Genomic DNA, 20,692 nt, shown 5'->3' on the forward strand with positions numbered 1-20,692 from the left:
ATTCAGCATTCACAGAGAAACAAGAACCACTATCAAATCCCCTCATGGAATTGGTTGTTTGCAGACTTGCCTTTTCAACAATTCTTTTTATCGCAATCTTGAGATACCTTTTTATGAATTTCATTTCTTAGTCACTTGTACAATCCTGACTGCTCTTAAAAAGGTTTCTTCTACTTGCCCCATAGATCCACTAAGTAAATTAACTCTTAAAATTCCCTAACTCCCATAATCGACATACTTTTTCTAAAAGGTTCTCTCCCATTCCAACTCAGGTTTCCAATCAGAACAAGTACCCTCAAGGACCCTGTAAGAGCTGCCAAACCCAGCTCCCATATGTTCAATCAGATAATCTGTCCCTAATCAGAATGAACATCATCTTAATCATCAGCTATAAGCTGTCTCGGCCAGAAAACAGATGAAGTCTACCTGCTCTGTACCATGCTCATAGACTATTCATCAGAGGAAACAGTTCCAAGATTGAGCCTCCGTGGCCCAAGAACTTTAGTAATGCAGTTTTCCAAGTTGCTGGGAGGAGGAAAGGAGTGAATAGCAAATAAGAGATCCCACCCCCAAATTGTTGTACCTGTCAAACAATAGGAATAGCATCTATGAACAAAAGAAATCTGTTGTTTTGTGTAACATCTTTGTGATACATTTATTTCAGTTCTGCCCTTAGTTCACCACTCCCAAAAATGTGGAGAAGAGAATGCTACCTGAAATTGTGTGAATTTTCAAAAACAGACATTTTCGTTTAAAATAGCCCCTTCTTCCTCTCTTAAGAAAGCCCACTTCTTTGTTCTCAAAAAACTGAAGCTGGTTCAGACCATTTTTTGTCTGTGAGTGCTCAGAGCAGGACCTGCAGAGTATAGACAAATAGCTTGTTTTTAACCCAGCTGAGTTCTATCATAAAAAATCTAGACTTCTTTGTTTAGTTCTTCTATGATACTTAAATGGGAAAAGAAAGACCAAGCAACCAGAATGACTTGATTAAAGATCTTGGCTGAATCAGAACTAAGTACAAGAAGGAGAAGGCAAAAGGAAAAATAATATATGTTTTTGGGAAAGGAGATTAGAAGACTGAGGACGAAGAAATCAGGCCAATTATATTGGGAATGTCCTTCAGACAGAAGCTGCCTCAAAAACATGTAAAGATCACACCCCTATTTCAGGAGGGGAAACTATTATTTAGTACCAAGAGATATAATCCAGTGTCCTAGAGAGATCCGGGATAATACCTTAAACATAATACATATTGACAATGGAAACAAAGACTTAAAACAAAAATTGAGCTGACGAATCAGCTATGTCCACCAAATAAAGGTTTAGGCTATAAAGCCCAGCATGGGCATCTCACAGCATGCACATTCCAAAGGAACATGGGCAATGTAAAACCTTTGACATTTGCTAAGGTACAGAAACAGTAGAGTGTCAGAATGAGGCTGATGGAGGACCTAATAAGAAAATAAAAGTCAGTTGAAACAGCAAAACTTTCCAAAACTTAAAGTCCTAAGGGACTTAGGAATTCTGAAAAAGTGTCAGATAGTATTACAAAGAAAGGAAATGACAAGTCAGTACATCTGTGAGGGTCATATACGTCAATTTTTTAAAAGTACAGAAGAAACCTTTGTCTCTTTTGTCAAAGCCCCCTTGTTATCAAAGACACTCACCCTTTAACTCTGAAAGATATTATTTACTAGAAAGAAATATTATAGGAGGTCTCCCAATTCCTGCAAAACCAAATATGGTATCCCTATCCATCCCCCACACAAAAAAAAAATCTCTCATAAATTCTTCATTCTACGTCTTGGATTCTCTTGGATTCCTTTTTCCAGAATCAGGGCCTAAAATTACAATGTATACAGTTCCCAGAGAGTCCTGGAATCAGCATAAATACTGCCCCACTGTTTCTTATTTATCAAAGGAGAATGCCTAGAAAGTCAATGAATTGAGTTGCTTCACTTGACATCTTAATATCCAGTTTTTCAACAAAGTCTCATACAGGCCAAGAGGTAAGACATCCTTATATAAAGTCAAGCTTCCATGAAATTCTGGTTCACCAAAACCCTAGGGTGATTCCACGAAGTCTTGCGGAGTAACTACACCAAAGAAGGAATCCACATAGTCAAGTTATGGCTTTCTCAGGAAGATGGAGCTACTTAATCTTAGCAAGGGCAGCGGCTCTTCTTTCTGTGTTCTGGAACAAGGCACGAATTAAAGCTTTTACTTCACTGGAAGAGAATGCAGTTGCCAGCGGCCCTTTTCCATCTGCCCACCTGCAAAAAAGAAAGAATTTTGTCTTTGAAGTGTAATGATTTTAAATTTTATTTCATCCAAATATTTCGTTTTACATGGAAATAAAATAAATTCTAGGTATCTTTCTCTTCTTTACAGATTTACCCATCAATACCTTAGATGTTCTGCTCATTGGCTGCATCTGTTAGCAGTACAGCTGGATAAAGAAACCAAGAGATAAAGACATGACTATTAGCTCTTTTACTCACTAAGCCTCCTCTGAACTTGATAATTATAACCACCATATTCTCTCAAGCCTTGGACTCTAACTACTTAAAGTGAACAACAGAGAAAACCTGTTTCAAATAAAAAAATATTGGTATTAAAAATATAAAAAGAATTCCCATGAATCAATAATGAAAAAACAACATAATAGAATAAAGGACAAAAAATATGAAGAAGCATTTTACAATACAAGAGATATAAATTACCAAGAAAAAGATGCTTAATCTCATTACTATTTAGAAAAATTAAAATGACAATGAGCTATTATTTTACACTTGATTATCAAATCTGCTAATTCCAAACACTGGGGAAATGTGAAGAAACAGGATATATAACTATGAAATATGTATACCACAGGATATATGATGCAGCAATAAAAATAAAGTGTAGCTATATATGCCATTATGAATATATTTCAAAGATATGATATTGAACAAAAGGAGTAAGTTAAAAAGGATTCCACTTATATAAAGTTCAAAAGCTGACAAGTCTAATCTTTTTTATTGTTAAGACTATGTGTAAACGTAAAACTATAAAGAAAGGCAAGGGAATTATATAAAATTTAAGTGAGCAGTTACCTCTTAATGAAAAGCATTTGGAGAAGGACACATAGGGGTTTTCAAAGATACCATTTATATTTTTCTTTAGTTATGTAATAAACATATTAATATTTATTCTTTTTATTTAAACTGTGAAAATAATTATCCATGCTATATTACTTCATACGTATATTTTACAATTAAAATGTTTAAATTATACATGAACTAAAGGTGGGTTTTGTGTGTGTGTGAGTGTGTTGGTAAAAAAAGTTCCAATTAGTTACTAGCCTTACATTTACTGAACTCTCTAGGAAGGAAAAAAAAAAAAATCTTCCTAAACAGAAAAAAGAAGTTGGGATGTACCAGTACTGTAGTTTTTCGCATTAATAAGGAACTAATGATTATTCTCAGGCTGCAAGAAAGCCATTTAAAAGCAGCAAAAAGAAAAATTCCACTGCTCTCTGGAGCATACTGCCTAAAGACATTTTTCTTACCCATTAAGGGTTTATAAATAAACAAATTAAAACTTTGTAATAAATGTAATTAAAAGTATCCTGATGTGATTTTTTTTTCCTAGTAGAAATCTCATTTATGTTATTTTAGAATGGACAATATGTGCTGCAAACTACTTAGACTCATCTAGGATAACTGGTCTAATATATCTGGATATCTGCAGTAAATTAAGCTAAAGTAGACAGACAAGTGACTACAGAGTTGGAGATGGATAACCTTATGTCCTCTAAGGGAATTCTTTATGCAAGGTATACTTATTCATGAATCACTACCATCAACACAAAACCATTAATGCATGTGTAACTAAGTCACCAAGTGCAAATACTTGGGGTCCTTCATCTATCACTATTTTGCATAAGAAATACAGTTTATCACCATTTTAAGTAGAGATGTCCTAGTTCTGCACAAAGAAAACAACATATTCTGTAAGTATCATGCCCTCTGTACATTATGATATGATGTAACATACATTTATGGGGCATAGCCACATTAATCAATAGTGTTGGGCAAAAACATCATTCACTATATTTAAGAAAAGAATCCATTCCAGCATATAGCACTTAATCTCTAAAACTATTTACCCCCTGCAGAAAAACAACTGGTGAATCAAAAAGTGGTTTGATGCTGCATATTTCTTTAGTTATACATGGACACAATATTCTTTATTTTGTTTATTTATTTTTATGTAGTGCTGAGGATCAAACCCAGTGACTCACATGTGCGAGGCAAGCGCTCTGCCACTGAGCCACAACCCCAGCCCTGATGCTGAATATTAAAGACATAAAAGTAATTTCTCTATTCATATACCAAAAATCATTATATCCACTGTTGATCAAAGTGAATGAAAATTTCCGTTCAGGAGCCCAACGGAGTGGCACACGCCTATAATCCCAGAAGCTCAGGAGACTGAGGCAGAAGAATCCCAAATTCAAAGCCAGCTTCAGCAACTTGGTGAGGCCTTAAGCAACTCAGCAAGACTCTGTCTCTAATTAAAATATTAAAAAGAGCTAGGAATGTGGCCCAGTGGTTAAGTACCCTGGGTTCAATTCCCAGTACCCCCCAAAAAATATTCCATTCAGGTATAAAAAAGTTGTACTTATTATAAATACCAGATCATTTGTATTGCATGCCAAAACCACGTTCATGATCCAAATAATATAAATGAGAAGTGTTTATATTTTATCAAATATGAGAAAGTAGTAATGAGATCTACATGATGAGAGCCCATAAAAAGGCCTCAACTACTGAAACTTTTCCCTGAATAATAATAAGATACAAAGAAAAGCACTGCTATTACTGGTGGCACTATTATTCTTTTGTGGCTGTGAAGATATACACGCCTCTATAGAAGGGTTACACGCACCGATCTCCAATTTCTTGCAAGCTAGCTTGTAGCATCATCATCAGTTCTTTGAAAGGCATCCATTTTGACACATAGATGGGAACCTCTTCTTGATATTTCTTGTTCTTGCTTTCTTCAGACAGAGGTGCAAATACTTGGGGTCCTTCATCTATCACTGTTTTGCATAAGGAATACAATTTATCACCATCTTCAGTAGAGATGTCCTAGTTTTGCACAAAGGGAACATAACAGAATTTGAACAATTCAGTAGTAGGGAAAGGGCAGAGCGATCTTCATTACAGGCTGTTCAGGTGGGTCACCTATAGCAATGTGCTTTCTACCCCATTTAATACACCTTACTAGATACTAGATTCCTTCAACTCTCTGAAAATATTCATGTAACCAGAATGACACAAAACATGTTTCAACAGATTGTCAGTAATTTAGTTTGCCTACATGAAAGAGTTCATTTCTCTAGGAAAAAGTGGTATAGCATCTTGCAAAGCAGGGGATTTATTACAAATGAGGATGTTGTGAGTCTATGCTTTAGAGGCTTCAGCTGGCCAAGTCCAGGCAATTTTCCTTGTAGGATCATACATAAAATCCCAACTGCAACATTTTCCAAAAAAAGTGCTATCTGCATAAGACTTTATTCACTTTACTAAATGAAGGTATTAACTTGCAAATGCCATACAATACATCTTGGGACTACTGCCCAGTTTCTTATTTCCTCACTCATAATTTGCAGATGCTAGACTTGAGAAGCAGTACAATCTTAGTTTCTTGACTAGGTATAAAAGAGATTACCAAGTCTCCAGCAAAACATAATTAAGACAAAACTGAAAAAAGATAACAGCATGAGTCACATATGAAACATGAACAATTTTTTCCACCATAAGTGTTGATTAAAAATGAGATTTCAACATCACTTTTTTAATAGTCACAATTTAATAGTCACAATAGCACTGCATCTCAATTTATATCTGGGGAGGCATATAATGGTCCTTACCTCAAGGGCAGTGATTCTGCTAATGATCTCAGAAATTGCCGTATTTAGTAAAGTCCCCATAGCCTTGCAATATATATTCACTGGCAGGATATCTTGCCACACAGTTCCAAGTCTCTTTAGTTGGTGCAGTACCTGTCAGAAGAATAGAGCTATTTACATAGGAGAGAGATAGTTGCAACTCACATTTTCCAGATTTACATTTATCATTAATGTGTTTCTGGGGAAAGAGGTATATGCAAAGGTGAGGTAATCATATCTGCTTCTTGAATATTTAACCTTAATAATATCCCTGGTAGCTAAAACGTACTGGGAAACTGCAGTAAAAAGATAAAGCACTTAAGAGAGGAGCATGGATAAAAGCCTATATTTCAAACTTCTCCAATACAAGTTCATGAGTCAACTACAGACTTACTTAATTGTCAACTTAGTGTGTCAATGGAGAGATTAGCTTCCTGTTGTCTCAGTAGGGCAAAAGAATATTTTTAAACATAACTGTGAAAGTTATCTAGATTATCTAGTGGAGGTTATAGGAAATCAAGAAAGCTACTTGTTAGGTACTCTGATGCTTAAAAAGGTATCTAAGGGTAGAGCACAAATTTCAGCGCTAGCAAGAGCCTCCCACCTGCCGGATTGCTTTACTTGCTGCAGAATAATTCTCTTCATCATCCATGTTTGAAAAGTTCCTAGCACTTGACAATCTTTCCAGGAGTTCACCTTTCTGTGCCCGCATTTGGGCCAAAAAGCACTCTGTCCCTATGATAGGAAACCAAAACACAAAATTCTAAAAGATATATTTTTACACACTGTAGAAAACCAGTAGAAAAGGAGAGACAAGCATAAACCATATATCTGTTCTATCCACATGAAAACAATTGCTAGGTAACATCACAAAACTGTCCTAATAATACTAGAAAAAAAATCACTAACACAGTTAGCCAAACCCACTCTTAGGAAAATAGATAAATCCTTCTCAATAGTTTGCCTAGAGTCTGAGTCAGCTAAAAAATATTACTTACATAGAAAAAGCTACTTATTATTGTGATATATCTATACCAGAGAAGGAAAAAGTCAAGAAGTGAAAAGCTAAGTGAATCATATAGATTCTCTGCTTTTCTCGGCCTATCATTATAGAAAACATATCAATTTAACCCACATTTCATTTCTTTTGACAATCGCAAATAAAACTGAGGAAGATGTAAGGGGAGGGAGGCAAGGGAGAGCTGTCTTTGGTTTTGCAAAAAAAAAAGCACTGGCATTAGTGAGCTATTACCAACAACTGTCATAGTATAAATCTTATTGTGTCATTTCAACATAAATGATTTGGTGAATTCAATGCACATCAGCAATGAAGTCTGGAACTCTAATGTACCAGGAAATCATAAACCATGTCTTAAAAAAATAATGCTTCTAGAAAATCAAAAGGAAATCAGTAGAGGAAAGGGCCTAAGGGGAGGGAGGAGGGGAGAGAGGAGGGAAGAGAGGAGAGGAGGGAAGAGAGCAGGGGAGGGAGGAGAGGAGGAAGTCCTGAGAAGTATTGGCCAAATTACATTGTGTATTGTGTGCATGTACGAATAAGTAACAACAAATCTCATCCATATGTACAACTATGATACCCAAATTTTTAAAAAAGTAATGCTTCCATAAAGACTGCATTCATTTATAAAATTAAATAACCAGAAACATATACAAATTAAATGCCCTCCCGCTTTCAAAAACAGTGCAGGAACACCACCTAATTTCTAACCCCCTCATTTATAAATTACAAAGATACTAGGCTGAGAAGCTGCATAATCCAAATTTAAGGTATCAGTTACCCAGTCTTCTGAAGCCAGGTACAAGATCCACAAAAGTAGTAGTGCCATCACAAAGAATGGAGGCAAGGCGTAATCTGAACTGATGCCCCAGGGTCAGCAAGTGGTGAGCAATATACATACAGTTATTATGGTGAATAGCAGCCAACTGGGGAAGTTTTTGAAGGTTCTCCCTAGGCAATGAGGAAGGGTAGAAAACAAACCATGTATTATTAAAGTCAAGGTTGATGACAAGTCACTACTCCTCTAAAGCTGTCATGTCTCTATGCTTTAATAATTATCTATTTTGTAGATGCTGAACATAACAAGATACAATCTCATCATTCCCACTCACATTCAGAGTTAGGTTGTTCTGCCTGTGTGACCTTATCCTATAAAACTATCCCAGTGATTAACAAACAAGAAAAATTGAGGGGATCAAAAGTTTACCTGAGTTAACTCTTTGTACTGGAAACCTAGCAAAGGTATGCATACTGCTCTTAAAATTTAATTCTGGTAAATGTCTGTAACTACAGGTTTACTTCTCCTTTCTCCAAATTCCTATTTCATTCATGTAATGAAGCATTTAATATTTTCTAATTCACAAGTTTTTAAAGCCACCAAGAGATTAGGGTCACATGGGAAATAAAGTTAAGCCAGGCGCGGTAGCACACACCTACAATCCCAGAGCTTGGGAGGCTGAGGCAGGAAGATCATGAGTTCACAGCCAACCTGAGCAGCGGTGAAGTGCTAAGCAACTCAGTGAGACCCTGTCTCTAAATAAAATACAAAATAGGGCTGGGTATATAAAAAAAAGCTCAGTGGTGGAGTGACCCAGAGTTCATTCTTTAAAAAAAAAAAAAAGGAATGCTTTAAAAAAAATTTTTCAAATAATAAGGGGAGGGAGGCGAAAGCAGAGTCCTTGGCTATGAAATAGCTTTCTTGACATTATTAAAAACATTTATGAAAAACATTCAAACTATTTCATTTAAATAACAGAACTTCTGAAGGCTTACAATTGAATGACCTTTCAGAACATAAAAGAAACCTTTAAAGCCCAAGACATTAAGTGAATAAATACAGCCTAAGATGCTAGAGAGTGGCAAATCATACTTCACAATTAAAAAGCATTCCCTTGGGGCTGGGGTTGTGGCTCGGTGGTAGAGCACTCACCTAGCATGTCGAGGCCTTGGGTTTGATCCTCAGCACCACATAAAAATAAGTAAATTAAATAAAGGTATTGTGTCCAACTACACCTAAAAAATACTGAAAACAAAATTCTCTTGTATCTTATGTCCGCAAAACTATGAATGCCAAGGGAAAATATAGTATGTTTACTGGATAGCACTGTGAAATATTGACCTTTCTGGGTTTTTCTGGCACTGAGAATTGAACCCATCCTGAGCCACATCTCTAGCCCTTTCTATTTTTTATTCTGAGACAAGGTCTCACTAAGTTGCTTAGGGTCTTGCTAAGCTGCTGAGGTTGGCTTCAAATTTGTGATCCTCTTGCCTCCTCCTCCCAAGTGAGAGTACAGGCATGTGCTACCACATCCAGCATCTTTCTGTTTTTCAACCAAGATAAGTAAGGCAATTCTTAAAATGTGTAGGCATTAAAACAGGCAAGGCTCTTTTGAGTTTTTAAATTTGCATTATTTACTGTAAGATTCTGTACCCTTATTAATAGTAAATATCTAAGTCCTTTAAATGGTTCACTGCATTTTATTGTGAATTTCAGTAACCAAAATATCTTTGGTGAAAATATTAAAATAGTAGTTTTAAATAAATAAATATTTTAGACATACAACTATTATACAGAACTGAGATAAAGTAGTACTTACTTATGATATGTTGGTACAACATCATGGAACAAATGAAAGATATTCCTCACTGAGTAGAAAAGTTGGACAGCACTAAAAGGAAAATTAAAATTTAAGAGATATACATAAGGATATACTATAAACGAGAAAAAAATTTCAAACTAAGTACACTTCTAGTGAAGGTCATCAATTAAAAGTACAGTTGCAGGGAAAATCTGCCTTGATCATTGCTGGAAAACACCACTCATCTAGATGGAAATATATTCTCAACCAGTATTTACTAACTAAATTGGAATTGTAAAAACTTGGATATATTAATAGTCTTTAGAACAGTAGCATTCAACCCAAAGCCTCTTTTCCATTTATCATTTTGTGTTCTGCAAGTACCCAGAGTATCCTTTTAGTTACAAATGGAGCTAAGCCTCAGGCAAATGTCACCTACTCACTGATACACACTGCAAAGGGCAAGGTATCAATAAAGGCACTCACTTGGTTCTTTTAGAATCAACCTGACTTTCAGCTTTCACTTTTTTCTCTTTCTTTCCCAATGCAGAGAGATAAATCAACATTTTCTAGGGATAGAATCTAGCCCTCAAGACTTTTTGCCCTTTATATTTGGTCTTTAAAACACCTCAAAATATTAAAATGCATTTTAAAAGAGCAAATATAAAACTTGTAACACTTCTCTCTATACAAGAGTGTTTTAACCTATATACCTTGAATAACACAAAGGAATTCCACAAATATTTAGGAAAACAGGTCATGGTTGCTATACTCCAAAACACCTTCACTACCAATTATCATGATAACTGACTAAATTCATTCATTTTTGCTATATATATCATCTGGGGTTTGACAATGTAGAAAGAAAGGTATTGTACAGTAGGTGGTTTTTGTTTTATTGGCACAATTATACATAGTAGTGAAATTCATTATACCACATTCCTATATGCATAATTTATATCAATAATAGATAATTCAATCAATAAATAAGAGATAATTTGATCAATTTCATTCCCCAGTACCTTCTCTTTCTCTCCATTCTTTCCTCCCCATCTGCTTGCTCTATTCTACTGATGTCCCTTCTATTACTGTTATTTTAATTAGTGCATAATAATTATATATATAAATGGGATTCACTGTGGTATATTCGTACATGAACATAGCATAATATGATAAATTTCCTCTCCCAGTTACTTCCCCGTGTCCTCCCTTTCTTACTCCATCTCCACCCCCCTTCTACTATTCTGTTCAGTGGTTTCCCTTTATTTTCATAAGACCTCTTTTTTATTCCTTTTCTCTAGCTTCCACTTTTGAGAAAAAATATTGACCCTTGACTTTCCAAGTCTGGCTTATTTCACTTAGCATGATATTTTCCACTTCCATCCATTTATCAGCAAATGACACAATTTCACTCTTCTTTATGGCTGGATACAATTCCACTGTGTATATAAACCATATATATATAAGAATATATATATCCTTATCCATTCATCTACTGATGGACACATAGGCTGGTTCCATAACTCAAGTATTATAAACACTGGTATGAATGTATCATTGTTTTGGATAAATACTAAGGAAGGCGTGGGATAGCTGGGTCATACGGTAGTTTCATTCCTAGTTTTTTTTTTAATTTTTTAATATTTATTTTTTAGTTTTCGCTGGACACAACATCTTTATTTTATCTTTATGTAGTGCTGAGGATCGAACCCAGCGCCCCGCGCATGCCAGGCAAGCACGCTACCGCTTCAGCCACATCCCCAGCCCTAATTCCTAGTTTTTAAAGGAATCTCCATACTGATTTCCAAAATAGTCAGACTAATTTGCAGTCCCTGTGTTTTTTTGTTTGTCCTATTAAAAACCATTTCTTTTAGTGGAATGAATGTCTATAAACATTCAGAATACAAAAATAGTGTTTTCTATCTGCTTTCTCAAAAATTTTTAAAAATATTGCCCTGTATCTCTACTTTCTGGCCTGATATATTTCAGGAGAAAGTCATGAAGAAATAGTTACTCCTGAACTTATTTATTTATTTTTTAAATATTTTATTTTTAGTTGTAGTTGGACACAATACCTTTATTTTATTTTTATGTGATGCTGAGGATAGAACCCAGGGCCTCACACATATTAGACAAGCACTCTACCCCTAAGCCACAACCCCAGCCCTCTCCTGTGTTTATTTTGCCAAAAGAGTATATACTTCCTTTATAAGCAAGCATGCATTTTTACTTCCTACATGTAATTAAAATTAAAAGGACTCATGAGTAGGATTCATTAAAGCCATGGAAGTACCTTGGTAAACATGTTCTTTCTAGAGCAAAATAAAATAAAGGAGTATGTTTTCATACAGAGATTATAAACTACAGATCAGAAAATATGATATGATTGTATTATTGTTTTTTACTATGAGGACAAAAATTCAAAAAAAAAAAAAATGCTAAGTACAGATTCAAACTAAACAGGCTTTAGCCTTTTGTAAACCTGCTCTACAATCCACTTTGCCTATTCCCTATTTTTGTCTCAGTGGATTCTAGAACAAAGAGCTTATTAAATAAAAAGATTCAGTACGAAGTGTAGAGTCGAGTCTAAGGTACCTTCAATACAATGTACATTAGAGGTTACCTTGGAAGGTGAAGCCAGATTTGAGGTGTGTACATTCTTTTTCTTTTACTTTGACCAACTAACAAATTATTAGTGCTTTAAAAATAAACATTTTAAATGTAAATTTGATTAGGACCTAAATTTCAAAAGGTAAAAAACTAAAGAAAGAAAGCTGGAACATATGGTACAACTATTACTATTACCTCCACCACCTGTAATATTCAACATTTGAGTACTATTCATTTCTAGGTAATATTCTAGGTTCTTCACATGTACTTTCTCATGTAAAATTATTTCATTTTCATCATAAAAAGTAAAAATTAAATATTATAGTGTTTTATTAAGTGATTAACAATTTTCAGTGTAAGATAAACTTATATGTCCATCTACATACGCGCATCTATTTTTATACCTTGTTCTAACATCTATATTACTATAAATAAAAGTTAGAGGCTAATATATATCTATGTGCTACACTGCGTCTTTTTAGAAAAAAATAAATAAATAATTTAAAAACCCCAAAGAATACCAGCTAATATTCTTAATAAATGTCTACTCAGATAAGCAATGCTATTTTCAGACAACTTGGAATTCATACCATTGGTCACTACTGGTTGTTGCCTCTAATAAAGTCTGATAAGCAAGTTCCATTAACTTCTTCACAGATTCACTGATGCGACATGTAGGCAAAGAAAAGGAATGTTGATCCAATGTATTTTCAGGTTCTAAATTCACTGCTTCATTGTACTCAGTTTTGGATACTTTTTGTACTAAAAGCTTGTTACCCTCATCAGGACTTGGTAAGTCTGGCACACTTATCTTAGAATCAGGAGTAATCTAAGATTAAAACAGAAATATAAAAAATGCATGTTTTCAGAATAATTCAAATGCAAGCACAAAGCAAAGAATAAGACAATGGTGACTTCCATGAAGATAAAGCTGTGGTTCTAAGGAATAACTAAAACATATCAGTAGATAAGGCATTATTTTAACAACTGCTCAATCTTGCGTGACAGCATGTGGTAAGAATAAGTAATCCCGGGGCTAGGGGGGTCGCTCAAGCGGTAGCGCGCTCGCCTGGCATGCGTGCGGCCTGGGTTCGATCCTCAGCACCACATACAAAGATGTTGTGTCCACCGAAAACTAAAAAATAAATATTAAAATTCTCTCTTGGGGCTGGGGATGTGGCTCAAGCGGTAGCGCGCTCGCCTGGCATGCGTGCGGCCCGGGTTCGATCCTCAACACCACATACAAACAAAGATGTTGTGTCCACCGAAAACTAAAATAAATAAATAAATATTTAAAAAAAAAAATTCTCTCTCTCTCTCTCTCTCTTTTTAAAAAAAAAAAAAAAAGAAAGAAATAAGCAATCTCTCTAACTACAAAATTCTTTATGGAAAAGTAAAACTGTGCAACTGTGCAACTGGCTCAAGACTTCAGGTCTACAGGTCTACAAAGTTGAGTACAGTGGCATGGACCTGTAGTCCCAACTACTCAGAAGGCTGAGGCAGAAGGATCACTTAAACCCAGAAGTTCAAGATCAGCCTGGGCAACATAGATTCTGTCTCAAAAGGACAAAATTTTTTAATTAATTAATTAAAATTAAAATAAAAATAGATGCAGTCATGCATGGTATAATCCCAGTGACTCAGGAGGCTGAGGCAAGAAGATGACAAGACTGAGGACAGCACTGGCAACTTAGTGAGATTTTTGTCTCAAAAAATTTCAAAAAGGGGCTAGGGATGTAGCTTGGTGGTAGAGTATACCAGGGTTCAATCCCCAGTGCAAGAAGAAAGAAGGGAAAGAAGGGGAAAGGAAGAGAAGAAAAAAAAAACCTTCAAAAATCATCTTTCAAGCTGGGGATATAGCTCAGTTGGTAGAGTGCTTGCCTTGCATGCACAAGGCTCTGGGGTTCGTTCCCCAAGCACCATAAAAAAAAAAAAAAAAAAAAAAATCGTCTTTCAGACTAGACTATTGATTATTAAGACCAGTATAATTCTGTGTTCCATTAACTACATTATGAGCACATATGTTAATTTAAGGAAAAACTAATTCAGATTACTGTATTCTACCCCTAAAAAACAAAACTCAAAATCAAAACTGAAGAAGCCTCCTTAACATTTACATGGAATGAGGATTACTAGACTTGGTTGGGACTAAACTGATGAAAAGCAACTGAGGTTGAAAGTCTGGAGACAGTGATATCTTGTTTTTGTTTTGGTACTAGGGTTGAACACAGAGGTGCTTTACCAGTTGAGTTACACTCCAACCCTTTTTATTTTTTGTTTTGAAGCAGGGTCTCACTAAGGTGATTTAGGCCTTGAAAAGTTGCTGATGTTGGCCTTAAACTTACAATCCTCCTGCCTCAGCCTTCTGAGTCACTGGGATTACAGATATTCACCACTGTGCCTAGTTTGAGACGGTGACAGTTTTTAATCTAACTTTCTGCAAAGTCATTTAATGTTTTTTTTTCAATTTTCTCACAAAATATACTAATAATGGCTTTCAAACCTTGCTTCTCAAAGATGCCTCAGGAACCAAAAAAAAAAAAAGAGGTAGAGAGAAAGAAAGATATTAAGTAGGTAGAGGTAGGAAGTTTCCCAGTTCCACTGTAGGAACAGCAAGCAGCTCTGCTCTGCACATACTGGACCTGTTGGGAAATTTTCTTTTTTCTTCTTTTTTTTTTTAATTTTTTTTTAGTTATAGATGAACACAATACTTTTATTCAATTTATTTATTTTGAGTGTGGTGCTGAGGATCAAACCCAGTGCCTCATACTTGCAAGGCAAGGGCTCTGCCACTGAGCCACAATCCCAGCCCGGGAAATTTTCTGATAGAAAGCAATCCAAGTTTAATAAAAATGTTTAAGTCAGCAAACCTGACTTCCAAATCCATAAAATGATATAATAATTTCCACTTCTGAGGGCTATTATCAAGCTTAAATGAGAATACACTGGGTGTGGTGAAGGAGGATCACAATTTCAAAGCCAGACTCAGCAATTTAGCAAGGCCCTAAGCAACTTAGGGAGACCCTGTCTCTAAATAAGATACAAAAAAAATAAAGGCTGGGGATGTGGCTCAGTGGTTAACCGCTCAGAGACCCAATCCACAATGCCAAAAAAAGTCACTTCACAAAAAGGGCAAAGGACTCAAAGATGGAATAATGTAAGAGCTAATACGGTTCTCTCAGGTCAAAATATAAAAACATCTTCAAAAATGAATTGTACTGGGCCAGGCGTGGTGGTGCATGGCCATAATCCTAGCAGCTCGGGAGGCTGAAACAAGAGGATCATGAGTCCAAAGCTAGCCTCAGCAAAAGCGAGGTGCTAATAAACAACTCAGTAAGACCCTGTCTCTAAATAAAATACAAAACATAGGGCTGGGGATGTGGCTCAGTGGTGGAGTGCCCCTGAGTTAGATCCCCAGTACCACCGCTGCCTCAAAAAAAAAAAAAAATGAATATACTGTTTTATGAATATTGTGCTTTTCATGACAGGCCAAAATTAGTCCTTGTCTTTCATATTTTCCCTAAGGTTGTAAAGATGTACTAATTGATACATGAACTAATAGGAACACTGTGCCAATTTTGTAAGAATCTCAATGTTTGAATCATTTATTCAGTGATAGTATTTATCAGAAAGTATATCCAGCTTATTCAAAAAACCAAAGAGTATAAAGCCACAAAAGCAAAGAAAAGTAGTAAAACTTTTGTTTGCATCTTCTGGTTAGAAAGGCCAAATTGAAATTATTGAGCTTCTTCATTAGACAGCCAAATGCAATACTACTCTGCCCCTTACTGATTTAGACTCAACAGTGGTACTTAATACCCTTCTTATAGCAACAAAGTGTATTAAGTTGAATGTTAGGATAATAATATTTACGTATGTGAACTGGGTCCTAATACTGATTCTTTAACTGCCTGAATTATTGTATGCAAATGATTCACTGGGAATATTCCCATATAATTTCAAAGTTGTTACACACCAAGGCAAAGCCTTAATTAGTACAGGCTTTAGCAAAGTGAGATTTCATTGCTTCTTGGATGATATTTAGTTTATATTTTGTTTAATATTATTTTCATAGGAAGCAAAATCTATGACTTACAAACCTAAATCATTTTTACATCAAAAAGCTACTCTGTCAGCATTAGAGTTATAAATAAATGTTATCTTTTGGGGAAAACAATCTAGTATTTAGCCATATGAGCTATGTTTATTATGAAGTTAATGTTCAACAGTTACTTTTGAATAATTTCTTCATCTTCTGTAATGCTATCCTAGTGGCAGAGCTCATTAATTCATTTATGCCTGGATATCTTACAGGATTTGTGGCTTCCAGCTAGTTAGTTCTTTGGGATTTTAAGTCTTCTGGGAGTGGGGGGTACAAGGGATTGATCTCAGAGCCATTCAACCACTGAGTCATATCCCCAGCCCCTTTTTTTCTTTTTTCTTTTGGTATTTTATTTAGAGACAGAGGCTTACTGAGTTGCTTAGTGTCTCACTTTTACTGAGGCTGGCTTTGAACTCAAGATCCTCCTGATTCAGACTCCCAAATCACTGAGATTATAGGTGTACACCACCACACCTGGCAAGATACTGATTTCTTAACCTAGGAATTCAAACACTGATCCTTTTGAGTGAAGAATTTGAAGTTTTTTTAAGACCTCTTTAGGAGCAGTCATCTCAAACTAATTATGAACTCCAAGCTCCCTTCCCAGGTAACTGTTGAAAGCAATGGCATCATAATACTCCCCTGGAATGGCTAGAAGTGATTATGATCTTTTGATTAAGAAAGCTGTCACTTAAAAAAAATTATACTGTTTGCCTGCTAGTCATGCATATCTTGAAATCATTTTGTTATGTTTATAATGAAGAATCTTCTTGGTAACAAATTATTAATTTTTTGAATATTACTAATTATCACTGCCACCTATTTCCTATGCCCTTTTCTTGCTTTGTTTTTCTTCATGTTATATAACAACCAGCATTTTGTATATTTACTATTTGTCCCTTTCTAAGAAGTATGTTTCATTAAAGTCTATTTTTTTTCTTTTGGGAAAATGAGAATATTTAGGGGACTATTTTAGAACTTATATATAAGACTATGAAAAGTAAACTGAAATTATTTTAGAAAAGCCAAAAAGAGCTTTTCAAAGTTGGAAAATTTATAGCTCAGTTGGTAGAAGGCTTGCCTCGCATGCACAAGGCCCTAGGTTCAATCCCCAGCATCACCAAAAAAAAGAAAATTCAAAGTTGGAAAATTTAGATTTCATTCCAGGGTCTAAATGCCAAGAGCAAGAACCAGGACAGAATTCTGGAGCAGTAGTTGTTAACCAGGGACAATTTTGGCAACATCTTGAGATAACAGCATCCAATCAATTGAAGACATAATTCAGGAATGCTGCTAAACATCTCACTAGACAGCCCTGGCCTAAAGGAAGCTACATATTAGTACATAGGTACAAAGGGAAAATGTAATTTCCTAGAATGGCAGAAAAAAACTGAATAGGGGGCTCAGAGATTATCTAGTTCAATTATATTACCTTACACAAGAGGAAAAAGAAGTTCAAAAGGATTAAAAGATCAAGCCCAGGACAGGCATGGTGGGGTACACCTACAATCCAGGTTATTCATAGGCTGAGGCAGGAGAATCACAAGATTGAGGTCAGCCTGGGCAACTGAGTTAATACCGTATTTCAAATTTTTTTAAATAAATAAATAAAAAGAGTTGGACTGCAGCTCAGTGGTAGAGTACCCCTGGATTTAATCTCTAGTATCTCAAAAAAAAAAAAAAAAAAAGTTCATCAAAACTAGAGTCACAGAGTAATGAGCAATTCATTAATAATACTGCTTACATCAAGAAGCTGTATAGGTTACTGAGATACACTAATTCACTTAACAAATATTGAGTGAATAGATTAGCAGTTAGTACACAGAGGTATGTGCCAGGAACTTTCACTGGAGATAATGGCAGTAAACAAACAAACAAAAAAAGTCTCTCATGAAACATACTTCTTAGAAAGGGACAAATAATAAATATACAAAATACTGGCTGTAATGTAACATGAAGAAAAACAAAGCAAGAAAAGGGCTTAGGAAATAGGTGGCAGTGATAATTATTAAAAAACGAGTTAGAGCTGGGTGTGCTAATGCATGTCCATGTCTACAATCCCAACTACTCAGGATTAGGTAGGAAGATCACAACTTCAAGAATCTCTGGGCAACTTAGTGAGACTCTATCTCAAAAAGGGCTGGGGATAAAGCTCAGTGGTACAGCACTTATCTATTATGCACAAGGCCCTGGGGTTTAATACTCAGTAGCTCCCCCTCAAAAAAAATAGTGGGGTCAGGAAGGACTTTAATAGAAAAGTCATGACAGGCACGATGGTACACTCCTGTAATCCCAGCAGCTCAGGAGGCTGAAGCAGGAGGATCAAGAGTCAAAGCCAGCCTCCGCAACAGTAGGCGCTATGCCACACCATGAGACCCTGTCTCTAAATAAAATACAAAATAGAGCTGGGGATGTGGTTCAGAGGTTGAGTGCCCCTGAGTTCAATCTCTGGTACCCCCGCTATCCCCCCCGCCAAAAAATAGAAAAGTCATGTGGGTATCTCCAATAAAAATGTTACAAGCAGAGGGAACAGGAAATTCAAAAATTCTGCCACCAAGTAGAGACCTGGCACATTCAAGCATCCCTATGAATCCAAGTGCCTGGAACAGTGAAAGAAAAATGCATAACAGATGGAGTTAACCAGGTGTGGTAGCACACACCTGCAATCCTTGGGAGGCTGAAGCAGGAGGATAGCAAGTTCAAAGACAGCTTCAGCAAAAAGCAAGTGCTAAGCAACTCAGTGAGAATCTGTCTCTGGAAAAAGGGGCTGGGGATGTGGCTCAATGTGGAGTGCCCCTGAGTTCAATACCCCATACCAAAAAAAAAAAAAGAGAGAGAGATGGAGTCAGAGAAGACATGGATCACATAAGGCCTTGTAGGCCACTGGAAAGTAAGTGGGTCTTTTTCTAAATTAGATGGAAAGCCGCTGAATTTTGGTAAGAATGACATAATCAGGTACTATTTATTTTAAAAGAAACCCACAGCACAGTTACTAGCACTGAATAGTTTTCAGTTCTCATAACAAAATTACCTGAAAATGTGTTAACATCTGTGGACTTCATATGGCTAATTAAATAGTTCACTGAAACAAACATGAGAACAGGGTACCAGAAAATGAAGCATAGCAAAGAAGGGATTAATAACAAACCCAGTCCCCTTCAGCAGAAAAATGGCTGAGAATCTTTTATTAAGGAATTGCCTCAGTCTGTCTTAAATCAAGTAATAACTTGCATTTAACAAATATTATTTTATATAAAAACAAACAAAAAATGCATAGAAGTATCTAAGGCCAAAGGAATAAATTACTCTTAATGTAAATAAATTAGTCCACTGCCCTTGCAATTAATTACTTAAACCCTAATGTTTTTTATATTTATATAAAAAATATAAATTTTTAATTTTTATATATATACGTTTTTTTAAAAGTTGTTAATGGGCCTTTATTTTATTTATTTATTTACTTACTTACTTATTTATATGTGGTGCCGAGAATTGAACGCAGTACCTCACACATGCCAGGCTTATTCTAATGTTTTAACTGTTTTACTTCTTATCTTCAAAACTAGTCCCCCTCTATTAGTTTAAGAGATAAAGTCATCATTTTCACAATAGAATACAACCTCTGAACATAATAAAGTCTAAGTATATATGTCACAAAGCTGTGAACTTAACCCTGAAATAATAATCTACTAATTTCAACAAAACTAATCCATTACATTTATGTAGGCTTTTTCGGTTTATACAACACTTTTAAATGCATTATCTTTCTGGACCTCACAATTCCTGATGAAGAAGTAGATATCAGGACTACATTAAAGAGAATAAAACTCACACTCAAAAGATTAATAATTTGCCTCCATAAGCCCAGCAACTATCATACTTACTCTCTTCCACATTACCACACTGTCTCAAAAATGAGCTGATTCCTAAATATAATGTAGTACAACCCTGGTACCTTCACAGTGTTGTGGATTTCAGAGGTCATTAGGTTTCTAGCTGCCACAATCACATCCTGGCACTTTTTGTTAGCAAAATGAGAATTGATATTACGAGCATATTTCAGCAAATCAGTAGTATCTCCTTTTAAAAATTTCATCTCCTTTAGGGCATTTTCAAATTCTTCAGTGGACTGTATGATCTGGAAGAAGAAAGCATAAGAAAAAGAAAAGAATTATATGTAGTCATCCCTCTGTATGTGTGGGAGATTGGTTCCAGGACCCTTATCAGATACTAAATTCTGTTGACATTAAAGTCCCATATATAAAAAGGGAACAGTATTTGCATATAACCCACACACATCCTCCTGTATACTTTAAGTCATCTCTAGATTACTTACAACAATACAACATAAATGCTATGTAAATAACTGCTATACTGTATTTAGGGAATAATAACAAGAAGAAAAGTTTGTACATATTCAGTAGCAATCGAAATTTTTTCCAAACATT

The 20,692-nt window shown here is 35.5% G+C and overlaps 1 protein-coding gene across 2 annotated transcripts in view; it reads right to left on the reverse strand.

Moving 5' to 3' along the window:
- Window positions 1–979: 979 nt before the first annotated feature.
- Zw10 (zw10 kinetochore protein) overlaps window positions 980–20,692 on the reverse strand; it is a 36,043-nt gene continuing 16,330 nt past the window's right edge. For both annotated transcript variants that reach the window (XM_071616712.1, XM_027930684.2), the window contains exons 9-16: window positions 20,200–20,382; window positions 12,733–12,971; window positions 9,551–9,622; window positions 7,735–7,904; window positions 6,543–6,673; window positions 5,921–6,052; window positions 4,933–5,135; window positions 980–2,273 (exon numbers count right to left, since the gene is read on the reverse strand). In XM_071616712.1, coding sequence (XP_071472813.1) covers window positions 2,153–2,273; window positions 4,933–5,135; window positions 5,921–6,052; window positions 6,543–6,673; window positions 7,735–7,904; window positions 9,551–9,622; window positions 12,733–12,971; window positions 20,200–20,382 — 1,251 coding nt within the window. In that variant the 3' untranslated portion in view covers window positions 980–2,152. The remainder of the gene's footprint in view (window positions 2,274–4,932; window positions 5,136–5,920; window positions 6,053–6,542; window positions 6,674–7,734; window positions 7,905–9,550; window positions 9,623–12,732; window positions 12,972–20,199; window positions 20,383–20,692) is intronic.

Source organism: Marmota flaviventris, chromosome 9 (genome assembly GCF_047511675.1).
Source record: "Marmota flaviventris isolate mMarFla1 chromosome 9, mMarFla1.hap1, whole genome shotgun sequence".
NCBI lineage: Eukaryota > Metazoa > Chordata > Mammalia > Rodentia > Sciuridae > Marmota > Marmota flaviventris.